The 19185-nt window shown below is 41.9% G+C and overlaps 2 protein-coding genes across 2 annotated transcripts; one reads left to right on the top strand and one right to left on the bottom strand.

Annotated features, from left to right (window-relative positions):
• Positions 1-1880: 1880 nt before the first annotated feature.
• Positions 1881-13249, top strand: hspb8 (heat shock protein b8). The gene is made up of 3 exons (XM_079251388.1): positions 1881-2536; positions 5709-5772; positions 12515-13249. Exons 1-3 carry the CDS (start codon positions 2113-2115, stop codon positions 12687-12689), a joined length of 663 nt encoding a protein of 220 aa, XP_079107514.1. The 5' UTR covers positions 1881-2112; the 3' UTR covers positions 12690-13249.
• A 2387-nt stretch (positions 13250-15636) lies between these two features.
• Positions 15637-18705, bottom strand: LOC306764009 (heat shock protein beta-1). Its single transcript, XM_079250993.1, has 4 exons — positions 18243-18705; positions 17807-17870; positions 16852-16972; positions 15637-16060 (listed from the first exon to the last, which is right to left on the bottom strand). Exons 1-4 carry the CDS (start codon positions 18595-18597, stop codon positions 15662-15664), a joined length of 939 nt encoding a protein of 312 aa, XP_079107119.1. The 5' UTR covers positions 18598-18705; the 3' UTR covers positions 15637-15661.
• Positions 18706-19185: the final 480 nt, after the last annotated feature.

Genomic DNA, 19185 nt, shown 5'->3' with positions numbered 1-19185 from the left:
ATCATTGTTCTGTGAATTACATCACTTTTGACCCCTGACTACATGGCTACGGCGGTCCGCTCAGTAACTGCAGGGTGCAGGTCCAGCAGCAGCACCGCCACCATGCTTCAGTCACTATGAGGTGATGAGATATCATGCTGCTGTGCATTATAACCAAACATTCCCAACCTTGGTCTCATCTGTTCTGAAGGACGTGGCAGATTAAATGTTGCAAACTTAAGGGTGAAACAAAATCTACAAAAAAGTTCATTTATCATTAAAAAAAAAAAAATCTACTGATATCCGATCACTTTACTAAAATTACGGTTGTGTTTTTATTCTATTAGAACGAGCATTTATATCTACTTCTCATGGGTCCATGTGCATGGCCGCTGCAATATTTGTACCACCATTTTCACTACGGTGGCTCTGAATGGACAAACAAGTGTGTGTGTGTATGTGTGTGTGTGTGTGCAGTGAAAAAGCTCTGAACTATGAAACTACAGTACCAGCATTATCAAATCAAAGATATTTTATTTATCTCTGAGGGGAAATTGATACTTGCTAGAACACTGTTTGAGATATATATATACACACACACACACACACACACATATATATATATATATATATATATATATATATATATATATATATATATATATATATATATATATATATATATATATATATATATATATCTTGAAGAATTTTGGCCACTGATGGCTACCGTCCAGTTCCAACTATTTTTTGCATTTGAAGTCATTTCTGTGCCATTTTTAGATGTCAGTAATTCTTACACAACACATCTTTAAACCGTGCTGCCATGTTTCTTCTGCAATGTTTCCAAACCATTTTCATTTAGTCTTTTATTTATTATCAGATTTAATATGAACATACTAACTTAGGTTTGTAGGGTTTGAGATTTTTTGTACTTTCTCTGAGCTTTGCATTTTGTTTGGAAATGTCTTCACAACCCTTCCTATGAGCCGCAGCACGTGCTTCTCAGGGTCTTTTACTGATGGCTTTCCTCTTTGGCATTATGTGAACACACACCTGGATGTCCCTGATAATCATTTCATAAAGATCATTTAGTTGCAGCTCATGGCTGCAACGTAATTCCTGTTGGAGTTTTACCATGTTTTTGCATTTTTCCTGGGTTTGTAGTGAAATAAGTAATGACTCTGTGATATGCCACCTGCTGTTTATCATCCCGGTTTGTTATGGCCTCATTTCAGGACCTGGAAATAAAAGCACTTATTTAAAAGAAGTATTTTTCACACATCCACGCATGAATTCGTGCAAACTTTTAATTGTAATAAGTTACTTGTCCCACAAATGCTAATTAACTTTCCCCTTCAGTCTGTGCTCAACATAACTTGCATAAAATCCTCCTCTGTTCAGCGCCACTGGAGTCCTGCTCCACGCTCCGTGACCAGACACACACGCTCCGAGTTACTGCAGAAATCATCAGGTTTTCTCCTTTTGGCTTGTTTGTTCCATCCGTGTTGTGACATCAGTGAGTAAGCCTTAAAGCTCTGAGTTATTCTCTATTAAAAAGACGGTGAGTCATCAAGGGGGGGGGGGGGGGCATCTGGACTCTGAGCAACTTAGTTTGGTAACAGGTGGGCTGGTCCAGGGTCAGCTGTTGCGTCTCCACTGTAAGAAATGTTCCAATCAAAAAGGTTTTAATCTTCTTTTAAAAGTACACATGCAGTTTAATTTAAATAGAAAGAGTGAAAAAACTTATGTAGCTGCTAAACAAGTTATTTGTTTTAAAAAAAAAGGAAGATTTGAAGCTTTGGTTGAAGTCCCGCTCGGGACATTTTTTGCAGTGTGGGTTCTCTCCAGATCCTCCCAGCACTTTCTCTGTGCTGACCCACCAGCAGGAACATCAGCTGGGTATAAAACCCGCGGACAGCGCAAATGTTAAGTTTACACTGAGCTTTTAGAAACTTGGAAAGCTCCCCTTGGTTTGTTGGCGCAACAGGTCGCTTCGTGCGCAACGTTCATGCGCAAAGTCCAAAAGAAACCAAGCTCTACCAGACCGAGAGGAACCAGCTAATCCATCTGAAACAGGAAACTTTTACTCACTTTTTGCACAAATCTTTTTCCCGGTTCTGAGGTTTGGAGATGGCAGAGGGAGACTTTTACACGATGGGGAACCGGCAGCGCTTTCCTAGAGATCCGTTTGCAGAATCCGCTTTCCGGGACCAGTCCCCCTTCAGGGACCAGCTGGCGTCTCGGTTTATTGATGATGACTTTGGGATGCCCCCTTTTCCCGATGATCTCGGCATGGACTGGCCCGGGTGGGCCCGGCCGGGTCGGCTGAGCACGCGCCTCAGCAGCGCGCCCTTTGGCGGCGGTATACTCCCAGGCTTCCCCGCGCGTCAGTCCACAGGAGGCCCCACGCTGTACAGCAGGTACAGCGAGCCCTCCTCACGGGGCTCCCCCATCACCACCGGTGGGGAGCCTTGGAAAGTCTGCGTCAATGTCCACAGCTTCAAACCAGAAGAGCTGCACGTGAAGACGAAAGATGGATTTGTAGAGGTTTCAGGTGAGTTTAGGGGGGTCTTGCAGATCCACATGTTAAAGGAGCCACTTTAAAACCAGGTTTATTAGATAAACAGACCTTTCAGAGGAACTTTTCTTTTTCTTTGTGGCTCCTGAGACGTCTCATGCGTGACTGGAGGTCAAAGTTCGCCAGCTTCATCAGACCCTGGAGGATCACTTTTATCTCAAAACACAACATCAGCTTTCTGTACAAGTAGGAACAGGAATTTACTGAGGAAAACAGCTTTTACTTAACAGACAACACCAAATAAACATAATGAAACGTGCTTTGCTGAATGGCTGCCACCAGCTCAGTGACTTAAAGCCGCTACTGGGATTAATGGGAAGTGTGGACCCCTAAAAAGAGTAAAGGAATTTTATTAGTTTCTAAACATTTTATGTTAAAACAATTTATTGAAACCTTTAAAGTGAAAAACTTCAAACAATGCTGAAATGTTCAGATTCTCCAACCAGATTTTTTTTTTATTTTTTACACAAAGTTTTCTACTTTCTCTGATCGGACTTCTTCAGTAGCTCAGCTTGGTCTCAGCTGTTATTGGTCTTTATAATGGGAGAGCGGGGCAGATTTGGGGGGTGGGGGGGGGGGGGGGGCTGGGACTTGCTGGTTGGCAGGTGGATCCTCAAGCTTTGACACCTGTTCCAGATTCTTGGAGACTCACTCCCTCGGCCACTCAGGAGCTCGATTTAGATTTAAGGGAAGGCCTGTGACAAGAGCCCGTGTTTACAATGAGAGCGTCGGCTTGCTGCTGTGCAGAAGGTTCTGGAAATGAGACTTGGCTTCAACCCGGCAGCCCCCAGGCAGGTTTTCTGTCCGCTCGGGCCCCTGATTACTGGTGTCAGTCGTGGAAACTGCTCCCTCACCTCCACGGTCTTCAGAGACAGATGAATTCCAGGGATGTCCGGAGCTTAAGAGGGCAAAGAGGACATCACCCCTCCACCAACCCCCCCCCCCATATTCAGCTCTGAGTTTTTTATAAACACATTGTTGATATGCCAGTCGGGTTACTCAATCAGTGCCGTTTCGGGGGCTCAACCGGCTCTGAAAGTGTGGCAGTAAAAAGCTTGTTAGAAGTTCAGCACACGAGTAAACAGAAGCGGTGCACACAAACTCGTGTTGAAAGCTCACTGAAAGGGGTAGAGGTTAGCTGAAGGACGCTAATGGTTGAACGCCGAACAAAGTGAGGAATAAGGACCGCGTTAGTCTTCAGGCTGTGACTGAAATAAAGCCGAACGGCTCAAGTTGAGCTTTTTTCACACAAAGCCCACCGAACTGCAAATGTGTGCTGAAGGCAGGTTGTTGTTGTTGTTGTTGAACGTTTTTAGAAAGAGCTCAACTTTGTTACAAAAAAATAAAAGTTATTTGAAAGTTTGAGCTTGTTGGATGGATCAACAAATGACGTGAACTGGACGGATGTTTTCCTCCTAGTCTGCAAGAGAGTCACAGCTGCTGGAAACTTCTGGTTTTTCATTTCAGGACTTATTGGACACTCTGTAAACATGTTTTGGCGACGCGCAGGTCGTTTGTGGACGCATGGGTCAAAATACAGCGTTTATAGAACAGGAAGTTTGGACCAAGATATCTTGTGCTAGCTGGTAATCGCTAATGTCTACATTGGAGGCTTCGACCACGTCGCCACTGTTGCCTCGTTCTTCATTTACCAACTGATGGGTCCCCAGACCAACCAAGACAACAGTCGTTTTGCATTTGGGTGGGAGAGAAATTCAGCAGCTTCCAGTAAACTTTTAAAGGTAAATGGTGTCAATCAGACCATTTATCCTCACACACACGGCGGCAGGTCGTTGAAACCAAACTGTTGTGGAAAACTGGCAATGTTCATTGTAGATAGGTGGAAGTCTTTTTTTTTTTTTTTTTTTTAGATATAAGAAAAAGTAATTAGATTTTTATTTAAATACTCAGTGATAAAGATAGTTAAAGTCCAGTTCAGTGGTTGCTGTAGATGACTGGGACCCATAGATACATCTGTAAACGGTCACAGATTCTAGTGAATCTTTTTTTTAACTGAAGGTTGAAGAAACTTTTCCATTAGTTTCCTTTTGAGAGTTTTATTTAAATTAACATGTTTTTATTTAAAAAAAAAAAAAAAAGGCTGCATTGATGAGGCCCCACTGGTGATTCCAGACCAAAATGAGGAGTATCTGAAGCAACGTTCAGCATTAATGTGGAAGATTAGCCTCCCGTGTTCTGCGTCTGAGGAATGATGTCGCTTCTACATCCAGCAAACACTCAAACTAATCTCTAAGATTAACGGCGTTGGTAACCAGGTGAATCCTTCACCCAGACGGGAGTAAAAATGTCCAATCCTTCATGTACACAAAGCAAACTATTCCTCAGCCCCTTTAAGTCTTAAACATTACATTTAATAACTATGTTTCATTACACGAGACACATCTGGAATTTGGCATTAAAAAAAAATCCTAACAGCCCTGAAAATCTGTTGAATTCCTTTCAGACCAGCACGTCATCGTTCCTGAATTACCTCCTGGGATCAGTTTTTACCCTAGTCGTCACACTGAGGTCTTCATAATAATTTCATGACCTCACCAGCGACTACAGATCATTTCTCTGCAGCGCGTCAACTTCGATCTCCTCCAGCAGGCCAAGACGTCACCGCAGGGGTGTAGGGTGGCACATAGCCGAGCCTGTAGTCGGCTAAAGGGTGGAAGGGGTGGGGCAGGCCACGCTCCCTGCTGTGGCGTTGACATTTAGCAGTCTGGGAGCAGCTGCTAGCAAGCTCGACAGGCAGGCTGGTAATAAACAGCAGAGGGAGAAGATGGAAATAGAGGAGAGGGGCTTTCCAGGACAGGCTGTCCTTTGCTGCCTCAGATCTGTGTGTCTCTGCAGGATAGTCATTCATGGAAACAATTCAAGAACAGTGGAAGTGAAAGCGTTTTGGCGTGTGCGTCGCAGTCCCCGGGCTTGCACACTGCAGAGATTGAGCAATAGAAAACATGGCGTGCCAAAAGAAATGTCCTCTGAGCTCAGATGCATCAACATAATACACAAAGTTCAAACACACACACATGTGTTTGCTTCTTGGCGTTGCTTATTTATTGCACATCGATGAACTTCAAGGCTTTTTTTTTTTTTTTTTTTTTTAAATCATGTAAGGTTGCTGCTTTTTTTTCTCTGACAGGGAAACATGAGGAGAAACAGGAGGAGGGGGGCATCGTTACAAAGAATTTCACAAAGAAGATACAGTGAGTATAATTTCCTGCACGCTGTGGAGCAAAAAGCCGCTGAGCTTCTCATACCACACATTCTGGAAGCTGTAAAAGAAACTTAGTGTGTTTTCTGTTTTCCTTTTAATCATCAGATTAATGGCTCCATTTAGTGGAGAGATGTTTGTTAAGCTGTTATAATCTCTAGTGTCTTTCTTTAATGGGTTTCTACCAGCAAAAATATTATTATTGAGCATCTTCCTGTGTATAACTGCATGAAATGATATATTTACTGGTGCATCAGTGGTTTATATGGGGAGATAAAGTACCAGGCTGCATGTACAATGTTAGATTTAGTTTTCCCTAATCAGGTATGTTCTCTCATGCCATTTGTTTCAATAACGAAATGAAACCTTGGGAAGAGGTTGTGTGTGTGTGTGTGTGTGTGTGTGTGTGTGTGTGTGTGAAGGGCAAATGCATTATATTTCCTTTTAAAAAGGTAAAACAAGGCATTGACCTTGGCAGGGGGTGTTCTTTCTGTGTTCTTTTTAAGTATAATTGTAATGGATATACCTTTTTCTGTGCCCGTAGGGTGAAAAATCCCTTTTCAGCCGAGCCATTTATACTAGAGACACAGGGAGAGATTGTATTATTTTATGGTTCTGAAGAAAATAAAGCTTGAGATTTAATTTGTTGTTACATACAGGAGCTCCTTCAGAAATGTGTTTTAGTACAGCCCTAATGCTGTTCTTTTTGGCTGCATATCATGTGAGAATATGCAGTCTGTAGCTGTGTTTCCAAGACTTTCTTTTGCAAAATAAAAACAATATTTCTAAGTTTCAACAAACAACATTTGCGATTTGCAGATGTTTCCATCAGACATGTTTAGTGCAAAAGCCTCAGTTCTTGTAAAATCTTGTTTGGTTGATGAGATTTTTTGAGAATTGCATCTTATGCAAGCTGTTATTTTGGGGTTTTAAACTTGCTACGGAGGATTTGCTTCAGCTTTTCGAAGCTTTTCTCCCCATTTTCTTTTCTAAAACTCTAAAATTCGCTGTTGTGTGTTCCACACCGCGCCATCTTTACAGGAAATGAACTGCTCACAAACCCCTACACCACATCCAGGGACACGTACATGTAACAAGTGTTTCCATTACACTTTTGCAACATATTTTTCTATGTAGAAACAACTGAAAAACCACCTCATGAGAGCGTAAAAACTTCTCCATAATATTTGAGACTTTTTATTTGTAAATGCTGCCGTTTCCATTGGCGTTTTTATTGCCATATTTGGTCTTTGTGCAATTCTAGGTGTAATAGAAATGCACCTTCTGTCTTTGGATTTTCCTGTTTTTCAGCTTTAGAGACAAGAAGCATCACCACAGATTCTTAATTTATCTAAATACAAAAGATTTTACCTGCTGTTTAAACCTTTATTTTTGTTGTTTTAGCTTGTTTTAAAAGATCCTGAAGTCAACAGATTCCAGCTTTAAAGAATGACAAAGGAAAAATATATTAATAGACAAAAACATCACATTGAATAGCCTGAGAGCAGCAGCTCAGTCCAACATAAAACTGTTTTATATAATAATCATGTACAGGAATCACCAAAGTCACACCATTATGCAACTCATGTTTTACTATTTGTCATAAGAGGGCATGGATGAGATATGTATATAAATACAGTTGTCTCCTTTTCCCTTTGGAGGAGGCTGTGTGACAAATTCCATGAATGCCATCATGCAGCACCTCCCACAGAGATTAAAGTATGGTGTGTAGAGGAGGAGTATCTCCCTTAACAGTACTTTGTAAGTCATCCAAGCCAAACAGGCAGCACAAATGTTTCCACAACCTCCCCGTCTCTGCGTCTTAGCCCGGTTTTAATTGGACGGTGAGCAAACTTCCAACAGCAGTACTAATTTGCTGGCGTGAATCTGCTTCTTGTCGGCTTGTCAGTCCAGTTCTGCTAATTTCCTCTTTGCTGATGAGGAAGCAGGTTCCTGTATCTGTACAATGCAATTTAACGGGAAAGTCACAAGATCAGGTCTGTGCTCCCGAGTTAATCAGAACCAGAGGCAGTGACAGGCGGAACGTGCAGAGGCGGGAGGAGTTGGGAACGTGGCATGATGCTAATGGGTCACTTATAAATAACTGCCCCTAATAAACAAATCCACGGGCTGAGTGATATCTGAATAGAAACAGCAGGAGAAGCACATTTTTCCTTTCGCAACCCACTAAAACTGTTTTGTTGTCTTTTTTTTAATGCATAACAGCAGCAAACTCCCTAATATATCAGTTTTTTAGAAGGAAAGAGACATGTTGAACAGTAATTATTCTCACACTTACAGCCTGCAGAAGGTTGGGAAACCGTAATCAGGCTAGATCTGCTGATACCATGCAGCGGACCTTCATGCAATCCAGGCCAGACATATTGATTTGTTCTCACTGCTCACAATATTTTTACAAGTAGCAAAGCTGCAAACGGTAAAAAATCAGGAAATAGATGCCAGAAATAACTAATCACTTCAATGTTTTCTACTAAAGCAATTCATTTTTTGTGGGATTGTGATGTGGATCTGTGTCCCAAACATGGAAGATGTGTCAATATTTAAACAAAAATATTCAACGCTGAGGGCAGAGTTGACATTTCAAGCTAGGGTCGTGTTGCTCAACTGCAACTCTCATCTGTTAATGACTGCACGAGTGGTTGGTTATTAGGAAATCTCTTCTTCTGCCTCTCGTCCTGTTTCTTCTGTGTTTCTATCCTCATGAGAAGCGTGATGCTACTGGACTGGACTGAACTACACCTGGCGTTCACGTCTCATCTCTCTGTGCTTCTGCAGGGGGGAAGCGTATTGGACAGTTTTCTGGCAGTTTTACAGAATCAATGCCTGAGATAAACTGTGCGCTTGCCAAAGTTAAATAAACTCCCCGAGCTGGACAGATAAGATTTTAGCTTGGGGCTCACGTAACTGGTCGTCTGAATGCTTTGACTTTGTCAGCTTTGCTTAACAGAAACGGCTTATTGAGGGAAAGGAAGGCTGCGGTGAGCTGATTAGAATTATTTAAGATTAATACTGACACAATGACTTAAATATTATTATTTATTTTTTAAAATTTAATTTAATGACTGTGATTAGAATTAACAGCTGATTTGCATTTTTATCGGCTGTTGTCGGGTCCAGTCTCTTCTGTGCATCATCCCCTGTTCAACCAGTACGGGGTCTGACTGGGACAGTCTGGTTTGATGCGGTTTGACTCGGTAAACCCCGATGTGTGTTGTTTCCACTGCTGACTGTGTCCTTACCTGTCAGGTGGGATGTAAGCTGGACAGTGATAGATGTGTCAGCTACGTAATGGTGTAAAGTCTTGGTGGCTCGACACCTTTCTGTACTTATAATGAAGAACAGAACACAACATGGCAACGTAAAAAGAAAAGAGGAGAATGGTGGACATCAAGCAGTTTGTGTTCTTTCTTTTTTCTGTGTGGCTTTAAACAATACAGTTCCACCATAATTTAAGCTCGGCACTGTTTGTGATTTGGTCTCATTACCGGGTCACACGGGAAATGACGGCTTTTTTGACCAATCAGCAGACTGCAGCAGGTTAAGCTTCACCCCTTGGGCGGAGAGGGGGTCGGATTGGGCAGGTTTCCATTGGCTGAAACTGGACTTTAGATCTTTCAGGGAGGACTGTATCCACATTGGATTCAAGCTGCTCAGCAGTCCTGGATGTTTTCCTGATTGAAACTTCTGGAGTGAAGGAGACCAGTCAGCTCTTCTGCTGTGTAGCTACACACCCCAACAGAGGGAGCGTCTGCTTTAGCGTTGTCTTGCTGAATTATGCAAGGCATTCCTTAAACCCAACATTACGTCTGTGCTACTCTAAAATACCTTGCAGATGTGCAGAATTCCATGTAGGGCTGGGAGATATGACCTATTAGTAATATCCCAATATTTTTATACGATATATATCTGGATATTCACCTTAGCCTTGACTTAATGCTTTGGTGCATACAATCACATCAGTGAGATGTTTTTGTGTCTACATTAAAACATAATTGTTCATACTGCATTAAGATATGCTGATTTTAAACATTCATGCCAAAAGGATGAAATTGTAACAAAGCAAATTGATCAAAACCATATTTATTGAACAGTTAAAGCAGTGGCAGAAACATGTCATTTTAAATTTGCGGTACTTCTACCTTTTGTGGCGACACTTTTGCGACATACTTTGCATACGACAGTTGTTTGGTCAACATCTTCTTTCCGGTATCCAAACCACCGCCAGATGATGGATCCTGTACTATTTTTCTTCGGAAAAACATTCTTCCTCGTAAATTTTTTGTAACTCGCGCTGCTCGCTGTTCTCTGCTAGAAAAGCTGCTACACGCTGCCTCTCATGATGTAGCTCACGTTATGTACGTAACGAGGTGCGCTTGCTTTAACTCTCTGTGCAAAGCGGTGCAGAGAGTCGATGAGGAGGGAGAAAACCCATCCACAGCTAAAAACAGCTGCGCGACAACAGGATGCTTGAATATAGACATTTTCTATGTCCCACAGGGGACTAGCCACGATATCTCCAGTATACTCGATATATCACCCAGCCCTAATTCCACGTGCACATCTGCACCCTCACGCCATCAGAAATTCATGCTTTTGAACTGAACGCTCCTCTTCTCACATCCAGAGATAGTTAAACCCATTTGTCTGTCTGTCCAGAATCAACCTTTCTGGATCAGCATCACTAACAAGCTTCCTTTCTTTATATTTGTGGACGGCACGGTGAACTGGCATCATTTCATCAAATCAAATTAAATCAAAGATACTTTATTTATCCCCGAGGGGAAATTCAAGGTTCAAGCCAGCTTGTCCAAGGTTTGACATACAGACATTTACATTTGACAAGTTTACAGAACCGAACTAAAGCTAAGGCCCAGTTTTACTGGCGCCACCTTGTAAATGAGGAAAAGATGACATGAGGAAGGATGGGTGGGTGTTAAAAAAAAAACCTAAAGAGAGAAGGATGCTCCAATAACAAGCATGTTTGCTTAACTGGTGCTACTAGACTGACAACTGGACCGTTGTTTGTCTCTGCTTTGACACTGTAATGGACGAGTCACCAGTCTGACAAGTATCTGCCTCTTGTCCAGGGCTGATGAAGTAGATATAACAAATAGATGAGGTTCTTTACCTTTTTACACACTGTCACAACGTTTCTCTGGGATTTGGGCAAGAACGTCAGAAGAAAAAGGCATGCTAAACGTCGTCATGCTAGCAGTTTTCCTGCAGGCGTTTATCATTTAACCACAGTTTGCATTCTTTAAGTCCTTATGGATCGTGGTTGCGGCTCATGTCCACACCGTCAGATTGCAACGCTCCCCTGAGGTCTCCGTGTTGCATGCTGTAAAGTAAGCCTGCTCCTCTCACACGCTGGGCTGTGGCTTTGTTCTAAACAAGCACAAAACAAGCATTGTTTTTGAAAGCTGTGAACTGAAAACAAGCACGTTGAAGTCTAAAATCCTCTCTCGTGTAAAACCCAGTTAGACGAGTTTACTTTGAGAAGAAAGTAAAAAGTGTCGGATTTATATCTTGTGTGATGATGGCGTGTCGCCCTTTAAGCCTCTGGGACTCCATTTACACTCCCAGCTGACATTAGCGTGCCCTTGGCCTTGCACTTCATCTCTTGGAGCCTGAGGTAGGGCTCTTATTCTGACTAAATCAATATACAATCACCCTTCTGGTTGTAGTTTCAGTTTCCATCTGATTTTTATTCATTTGGCGATGACCTTCTCATTAATTAGTTAAAATTTAGTTTTTAGTGACAATGTTGAACATAAGAATTGTTAAATAAGACCCAGTGATGTCTGTATACACAAATAGGCCTGATGTGACGTCTATGTCTGGCACCTCACACCCCCCCCCCCTCCCCGTTCGCTCTGACTTGTATTTCACAGTGGAGTTGGAAGTGAGTGGAGGGTCCTCTCTAATTAAATGGAGGGTAGAGCTGCAGCCTCCTCCTCTGAACATGTCAGCCTGGTGTTTATATTAACTCCCAAAGCACTTGGCTGCTCACACACAAAACCTGCAACAGCCATATTTGGCCACACTAACAAAGAACAGAGTGTATCCATGAGTGTAAATGTGTGTGTGTGTGTGTGTGTGTGTGTACGTGTGCTCCTGCTGCAGCTTTTGTAGTACTTTATTTTTTGCAAAGTGAGGCACACTGATACCAAAATGTATTTGGTTTAAGCATATGTAAACAGTGAAACTGTATAAAATGAAATTCCTCCTGTTTCTAGATGTCTCCAGATGAGGAAAATTTACAACACCTGAATTTTACAAGTGTTAAAACTTCCTTCTTGGCGCTGTAGGATTTTCCTCTCATTCCATCCCCCCGACTGGGAGGCTTCTGTCGCGGCTACAGTCGGTGCTAACCAGCCAGGACAGAGTTTTTATAGTCTCCTCTTGACGTACAGCAGTAAAACCATCCAACTGGAGGAGGCTGTTTATTGGTATTGACAACGTTTCAATAAAAACTCGCAGCTTTTTTTGAATAATGTTTGTGCAGCGGCTCTACAGCAGAAAATGTCACCCGGTTTTGCATGACCTTTGAGCAGGACCTGAACTCTCTCTCTAGGCTGTTTCTCCTCACTGCTCTCCTCCCACACACGCTCCGAGGAATTCACAGCCGCTCAAATAGTTTTTATGAAGTAAACTTTATGACTAAAGTGAATTGAAAAACTCACCTCAGTCCCCCCACTTCTCTGTTTTCTCAGGATCCCAACAGATGTGGACCCCCTGACAGTTTTCGCCTCCTTGTCCCCTGAGGGAGTTCTCATCATCGAGGCTCGCCAGACGCCTCCATACTGCCTTGTCAGTGGTGAGGACGCCCAGGGAGGAGAAACGCAGGCTGTGGAGGCCCCCAAGGCCCAGGAGGCCCCAGTAGTCTAAACTAACACACCGTCCTGCTCCATCGGTTCCGACCGTGATATGAAATATGCAGCCATGTCTTCATGTTGATACTGTGGATTAAAATGTGTAAAATACAAAAAGATAACAGGCGAGTCATATTTGATGCCCATATTGTACAGAGTTTAGTTCAGTAACCTCCTCATCCCAACAGCTGCACCAGGGTTTTACTGCTCTTTACTCATCTTTATCTTTTTTTGTTCATTTCAGACATTAGTTCATATCATACCAGACTATTAGGAAGATATTATCATTACTGAGGTTTGCATTTTAAAAGACAAATGTCACCAAAAGGGGAAAAAAAGCAGGATTTTTCTTAAAGGTATTTATTTGAAGTTTAACAAATCAATGTTTTATAAAAGTTGCTGATTTATTTTCAATTCTGTTTCTCTTTTAATTAAAATTTTCATATGTGAAACCGAACAAAGTTGTTTCTGTCCTATAATGCATCCTTTTATAGAAAAATCATGTATGAGTTCATTACAACAATATAAAAATGAACATGCAGCTGACTCTTTTTTATTAAAAATGCTCCACTCTTTCACCTAATCGCTCCTGTTTTTAATTTTTCAGCAATTTCCTTTAGTCATCCTAATATTTTATGTTTCATTTTCTGCACAACAGCAGTCTTTATTTTGATGTCGTGTCAGCCTTTCAGTCTTGTGCAAACTGCTGCGTGAAGATTGCGTAATCATCATGGAATGAGTGTGTCTATAAAACCAAAAGGTCTGAAGTACACACAACAGAACTGTTGCCATTTCCCCATCACTTATCTCTCGCCAACCAGCAAAAGATGATCTTACCATGACTCTTGTTTTGTCTCTTTCTCTCTCCTTGTGTTACTTTGCTGAATCAGCGACATCAAAACGTCACGCGGCGTCCCGGATGTAAAAGTTGTATAGTGACGGTTTCTCAGCCTCAGGACGCTGCTGGGTAACAACAGCTTTATAAGTCCACATGGTAGAAGTCACTGTGTCATCCAACAAGTCCCAGACGCAGAGTCTTATGGTTAGAAAGTTGCATAATGTGTCTTTAATACTTTTGGAGTGAAGGGAAATATCCGTACATGACTCACTGCTGAAGAATAAGTAAAGATGGCACAAATGCTAAAAGTTTCAGGCAAGCCTAAAATATTCAAACACTTTCAGGATGAATGTGAATATCTCTTTAAATGATGTGGACATGGATGTAAACTTATATCATGATGATTTCTGCAAACACCAGCGCTGATAAAGTGAAGCAGAACAAACTGAGAAAGGTTCTAGTACAGACGGATCTGGAGAGGTCGCTAACGTGGCCATTTTGGCACCACCTCTTCTCAATGCCCCCCCCCCGCCATGCAGGACCCCAGGTTTCAGCTTAACAAACATTTTTTTCTGCCATTGTGCAGCTCGTTTGCAGTCCAGCCCGTTCATTAAAAGAAAATATTTGAAGTTAAACCGTTCAGTTTGTTACAATGAAAACCTTGCATGTGCATGAATGTCTGAAAGGTTTCTGTCATCATGCAGGTGTTTGTAGTGAAGGGACTGATGAACCTTTAGACACGGCTGTAAAGACCGCTGCGTGTCGTGTTGGATCATTTTACAGGAGAGTTGGAAGGAGCTGATAAAAAAAGAAGCTACTTAATAATAATTTGTGGTACTACATCTGTGTGTGATAAAAATATAACAAAATCACGGCAACAACGAGACGAGAGATAAAATAAAAAAAAAACAGTTGTGTCTTAATGTCTGCATATTAAACCATGTTAAAAATCATTTAAAGACTTTTTAAACCTTTTTTCAAGGAGAAATGCTTGCTGCATTTAAACTATACTAGTTAGCAGCATTTAGTTATTGATTATATTTACAAAATGCAAAAAAGGGGAGTGTTTAAACCAGGTTAAATTCATGTAGCAGAACATTCTTTGCATCATTTTGTTATTGATTTTCCGTTATTTGTGTGCCTTGAGCCCATGTGTGTGTTTATTTATAAGTTAATGAATGTCACTTAAACATGACAAGAAAGAAAATGAACGTTAGAAAATATGTCGTAGAGCTAACGGTCGGATTGTGTGTGTTACTACTGTAGTTTTCCAAAGTGGATTGTAAATAAGCATTAATATGAGCCAAATTATTAGGACACTCTCTGCAGGGTTCAATTTGTTTTTTCTTTTCCATTTGAACATTAAGAAATCATTGTATTGATTGCAATAAAAACTTCCAGCCAAGCTTACAGTGTCTCTTAACATCTGTGTCTTTCATAGAAAACTGGGCCACTTGCAGGCCTGCTTGCAGGGATCTGGAGAGCCTGTGGTGTTACTGGTGGATAACAGAAGGAACTGGGCAGCGGCTTAGCAGAGGGTTTAGTGCAGCTGAGTCTGGCACTGCTGCCTGTTGGCTGCAGGATGGACTGAAGTCATTGAGGCAGCTCTGCCAGGGCTATTGAATGAGAGTATGAAAACTGGGGCAGTTCCATTGCATGTTGCATGATGCAAAATAGTGTAATCTTCTTTGTGTATTGGACTCGAGAGGGATGATCGGCGCAATTTAAAAAAGTTTCCAAACTGGAGCTGCGCCATTTAAAGCAACTAAAGACTTTTATAGTTTTGGCTGAACTCTCATCAAGTGATGTATTTATGCTTCTAAATTATATGTGTGGACTACATTGATGCTGTTGCTATGGCAACAGCAATATTGGAATAGGGTCTGTGTTTTCTCCCTATACGAGTCGTTCATGTAAGTGTTCATGTCAGAAACACTGAAAGTGAAAAAGGTCTTAAAGGTTTGTTCCGGGTGTGATTTTTTTCACAAATCACGAGGAAATGAAAAGATTGACGCATGACACGGTTTCACACGCTAGTGCTTTATTGGAGCTCCAGAGAAAGCAGGGTTAAATGGCTGCGTCAGTTTCTGTCTAAGGTGCATGAGCAGGACGTGTGCAGGGCAGGTTTGGCAGGCTAACTCTTCTTTTGTTTATTGTGTGTGTTCTTGCATCATGCCAGCGGGTTCCTGCACCTGGGTTTGGACCTCGCTTTGAGGACTTTCACCCATCTCCTGCTCCTCAGGCTGGGTGACATCTTCTGCTCCCTCCTCCTTCGCTTGGATTGCTCCAAGCACAACTGGTTCTTGGACAGCTGTGCTCAAGCTTTCTTTGCTTTCCAGAGTTTCATGGTGCTCAGAAGATTGTTGCAGACCCTCATCATCTGCATGGTCTGAAGGATGCAGCTCTCCAGCTGGCTTTTCAAAGGTTTCCTCCTCATACCGCAGCTCAGTCCCAGTTGTGGTGCCGCCAGGCTGGGCCTGTTCACCACAGGCTTCTTCCCCTTGATCCTCTTGTTTTTCTTCCTGTTCCCCATTATCTGCAATCCCCACCTGGATTTGTAGATAAACATGCAAAAAATAGCTCAACTTTCATGTTTCTGTTTAAAACTGAGTATGTAAGCTAGTCGTTCCATATGAGGAAAGTCCAGAAGGACCTGGAACAGGAGACAGTCAGCAAAAATATTGTTTAGAAATAGTCTTTAAATGTCCGGTTTGATTTGAATGATTTAATACATGTTGAGATAAAATGCGTACATTTGTGTTTAGATGACAACATAGTTGGGCATCGTAAGCCAACAGCAGCTTTAGGATCCACAGTGGGCTGAAAAACTGACCTATCCGAAGGTTTGGGACTGATCCAACAACAATGGTCCATATATGTGTCCTTGTGTGTGTGTGTGATAAAACCTGTGTAAATGACCTGTTTCCCTGTTTTCTTTCTCATTATTAATCCAGCTGGAGAATCTAGCTAAAATGACCTACGTTGTGCTTTTTAGTCGACTCAAACTGGCTCCAAACTGGGGCCATTTTGGCCCTGTGCAGTGAACACGTATGAAAACATGGCTCATATCGGCTGGTTTTGGATGCTTTCAGACAAAACATTTGCTACTTTTTCGCTCTGTTGCTTTTTACTCTTGAGGTATTTTAAATAAGCAGAACAGTTCAGGTTTTAATTTGACCCAGTGTTTCCAGTCTTTGGCCTAATCCCAGCTAATTAACTGCTGAGGAAATCAACTGGAGGCGTGGTGTTGATCTTCTCCTCCAGCGCTGGCAAGAAACCAGATTAGCACATTTACACACGTGTGTTCAAATGTTACAAAGAAACTGCCAGTGATCTTTACCTTCACTGGGATGAGGATGGTGGAGGGAGCAGAGCTTTCGGGAACTGGAGCTTCCACAGTCAGGATGCCATCCACAGAAAGCGTGGAGACGATTTTGGTAACATCCACCTCACCTGGGAGTCTGAAAATAGTTCACAAGATCACTACAGACAGAGCAAACACTGAAACAAACGTACGTTTCATGTCATTTTTCAGCTCAGTGGGCGTTTTAAAGATTGGATCCTGTGGAAAAAAAACACATCAGTGCTGCATGTTTTGCTGCACTGACAAGACAACTCTGAATGACATTATTCTATTACAAAAACGTGCCATACGCTCCATAAATAATGTTGGATATTATGATCACACACATCCATTATTTATTAAATCAAAACTCATGAACTTTGATGATTTAGTTTACTATAAGACGATACAAGTTATGTTTAAGGCTAAACAAAATGTTCTTCCAGAAGGTGTCTAAAATTGCTTTAAGCTACTAAATATAACTTTAGAGACACTTGTAAACTTATTGTTCCAAAATCCAGGACATGGGTGAAACAGAGATGTTTGTCCTTTCAGTGGGTTCAACTGTGGAATAAACTCAGTAATGAGGGGAAAAAAAATTGTAATTCTTTATTTCTATTTAAAAAGATTATTTATCAGTTTAGAGATATGCAACTTTATAAATAATTTTTCTCTGTAAAAGTCACACATTGTGTATGTAATGCATCTGCTTTTGTTATTTGTATAATTTAAGGTAAGTACTTGTAAGTGGACATTATTAGGCATACAAGCTTTGCTTCTGCATATTTTGTTTTTGTTTAACATGATTGTGTTTTGGAGATGGACAAACTGACTGTGACTGATACAAACAAAGCAAAAGAAACTAACTAACTAACTGACTGCTTGTTTGTGGACGTTTAAACCGTGCACGTTGCATCATCTGCAGGTTGATGTCAGTGTTTTCTTCGCCTACCTGTATTTCCTTGTAAAACATCTGGCAATAAATCCGTGCTCATCGGGCTTCTCCTCGTGCTTCCCTGTGGATGGATTACCGTTTACGGGGAAGAATGTGAGGACACAGAGGAACCAGGCAAACACAGAGAAACCACTCAACACAGAAATTAATTTCTGCCACAGAGCTGTGATTTTAATTTCCCAAAGCAGGTTATTTAAGCAGCTCTCTAATTCTGTAGCGTTCAGCTTTCTCCCTACCAGAGTTTTCTGGGGCTTATTCTCTGAGCAGTAAGAAAAGTCTATTTAGATAATTCTGCTACTCTGCGAGATAACTCTCAGACAAGATTATTAATACATTATCAAGATCTGAAACTATCCTGTGTGTAAAAGTAATTAAGGACGTAAACAGCAGAATTTTTTTTTTATGGAGATGTTTAATTAACAAAGCTGCGTACCTCCAACCTCCAGGAATCCATTTCTAATGATGAGAAAGATCTCGGAGGGGGAGAAGTGAGCCACATCCAGGCTGACCCTCCATTTACTAATCTTCTGGCTGGGATGATGCATCGACTCGGATATGTAGGGCACGAACAACGGAGCAGGTATGTACCCGGGCCACAAGCAGGAAGCCAAACTCCTCTGGAGCCGCTCCACATCCGTCCACCGAGGGAACCCTGGCTCCAGGAACGGTGGGAGGCCGATGTCCTGATTGAAAAGCTGGTTGGACTGCCACCATTTCCTCAGAGGAGACCAAGGAGCAGCTGCGTCATCTTTCCCACATGACATCTCTGTTTCGGTTTGTTTGTTCATATTCTGATTAAAATAGAAATAAAAAAATAACAATTTAAAACAGCAGCTTTGTTTAGAAGAGTTTCAAACAGTAATTTGTGGGTATTTGGGGTCAAATCTCTCAGCTGAAACCTGAATGATGAAGGAAATGTGGTGGGAGGGAGGAACCTCTGAGGGACTTTATATAGCGCTCCCTTCTGCTTTGGCACTTATCAAGCACTCATGCCGATCCCATGAGAAGGGCGTGGGGTGATGGGTGTGGAAGCCGGGCTGTTACCTCTCGCTGGCCTGAAGACGGCAGCAGACTAATTAGTCATATTTATAGCTTTTAAAGGTTTGATGGGAAATAGCGAGCAGTTGCCCGTGGTTTGTGTTTGAACTGTTACATCTGTTGCCTGAAGACCATTCTTCTCACATCCCAGTGAACTCCATTCTGCTGGCGATGACTGGGCTCCTCGGTCTGGTCATGCAGCCTCATCCTCTCTGCGGTTCAGCCATGACAGGACACAGTAGCAGCTGTTTGTCTGGAGCATGAGATACCTCCGCTAGAGCCTGAAAAGGACACAAACTGCTCTCCTTTTGTTGGCGGGAGCGTATAATGCACAAAGC

This window comes from Telmatherina bonti (assembly GCF_933228915.1).
Source record: "Telmatherina bonti genome assembly, chromosome: 13".
NCBI lineage: Eukaryota > Metazoa > Chordata > Actinopteri > Atheriniformes > Telmatherinidae > Telmatherina > Telmatherina bonti.
Note: the sequence above shows the minus strand (reverse complement) of the source record. Positions and strands in the feature narration are given on the sequence as shown.

Coding starts and splice junctions, on each gene's coding strand:
- LOC306764009 (XM_079250993.1), bottom strand. CDS start 18,597: ATGAACAAACAAACCGAAACAGAGATGTCATGTGGGAAAGATGACGCA. Junction 17,871..18,242: donor TGGATTCCTGGAGGTTGGAG/GTACGCAGCTTT, acceptor ATCCATCCACAG/GGAAGCACGAGGAGAAGCCC. Junction 16,973..17,806: donor TGTTTTACAAGGAAATACAG/GTAGGCGAAGAA, acceptor AACTATTTTCAG/ACTCCCAGGTGAGGTGGATG.
- hspb8 (XM_079251388.1), top strand. CDS start 2,113: ATGGCAGAGGGAGACTTTTACACGATGGGGAACCGGCAGCGCTTTCCT. Junction 2,537..5,708: donor TGGATTTGTAGAGGTTTCAG/GTGAGTTTAGGG, acceptor TTTCTCTGACAG/GGAAACATGAGGAGAAACAG. Junction 5,773..12,514: donor AATTTCACAAAGAAGATACA/GTGAGTATAATT, acceptor CTGTTTTCTCAG/GATCCCAACAGATGTGGACC.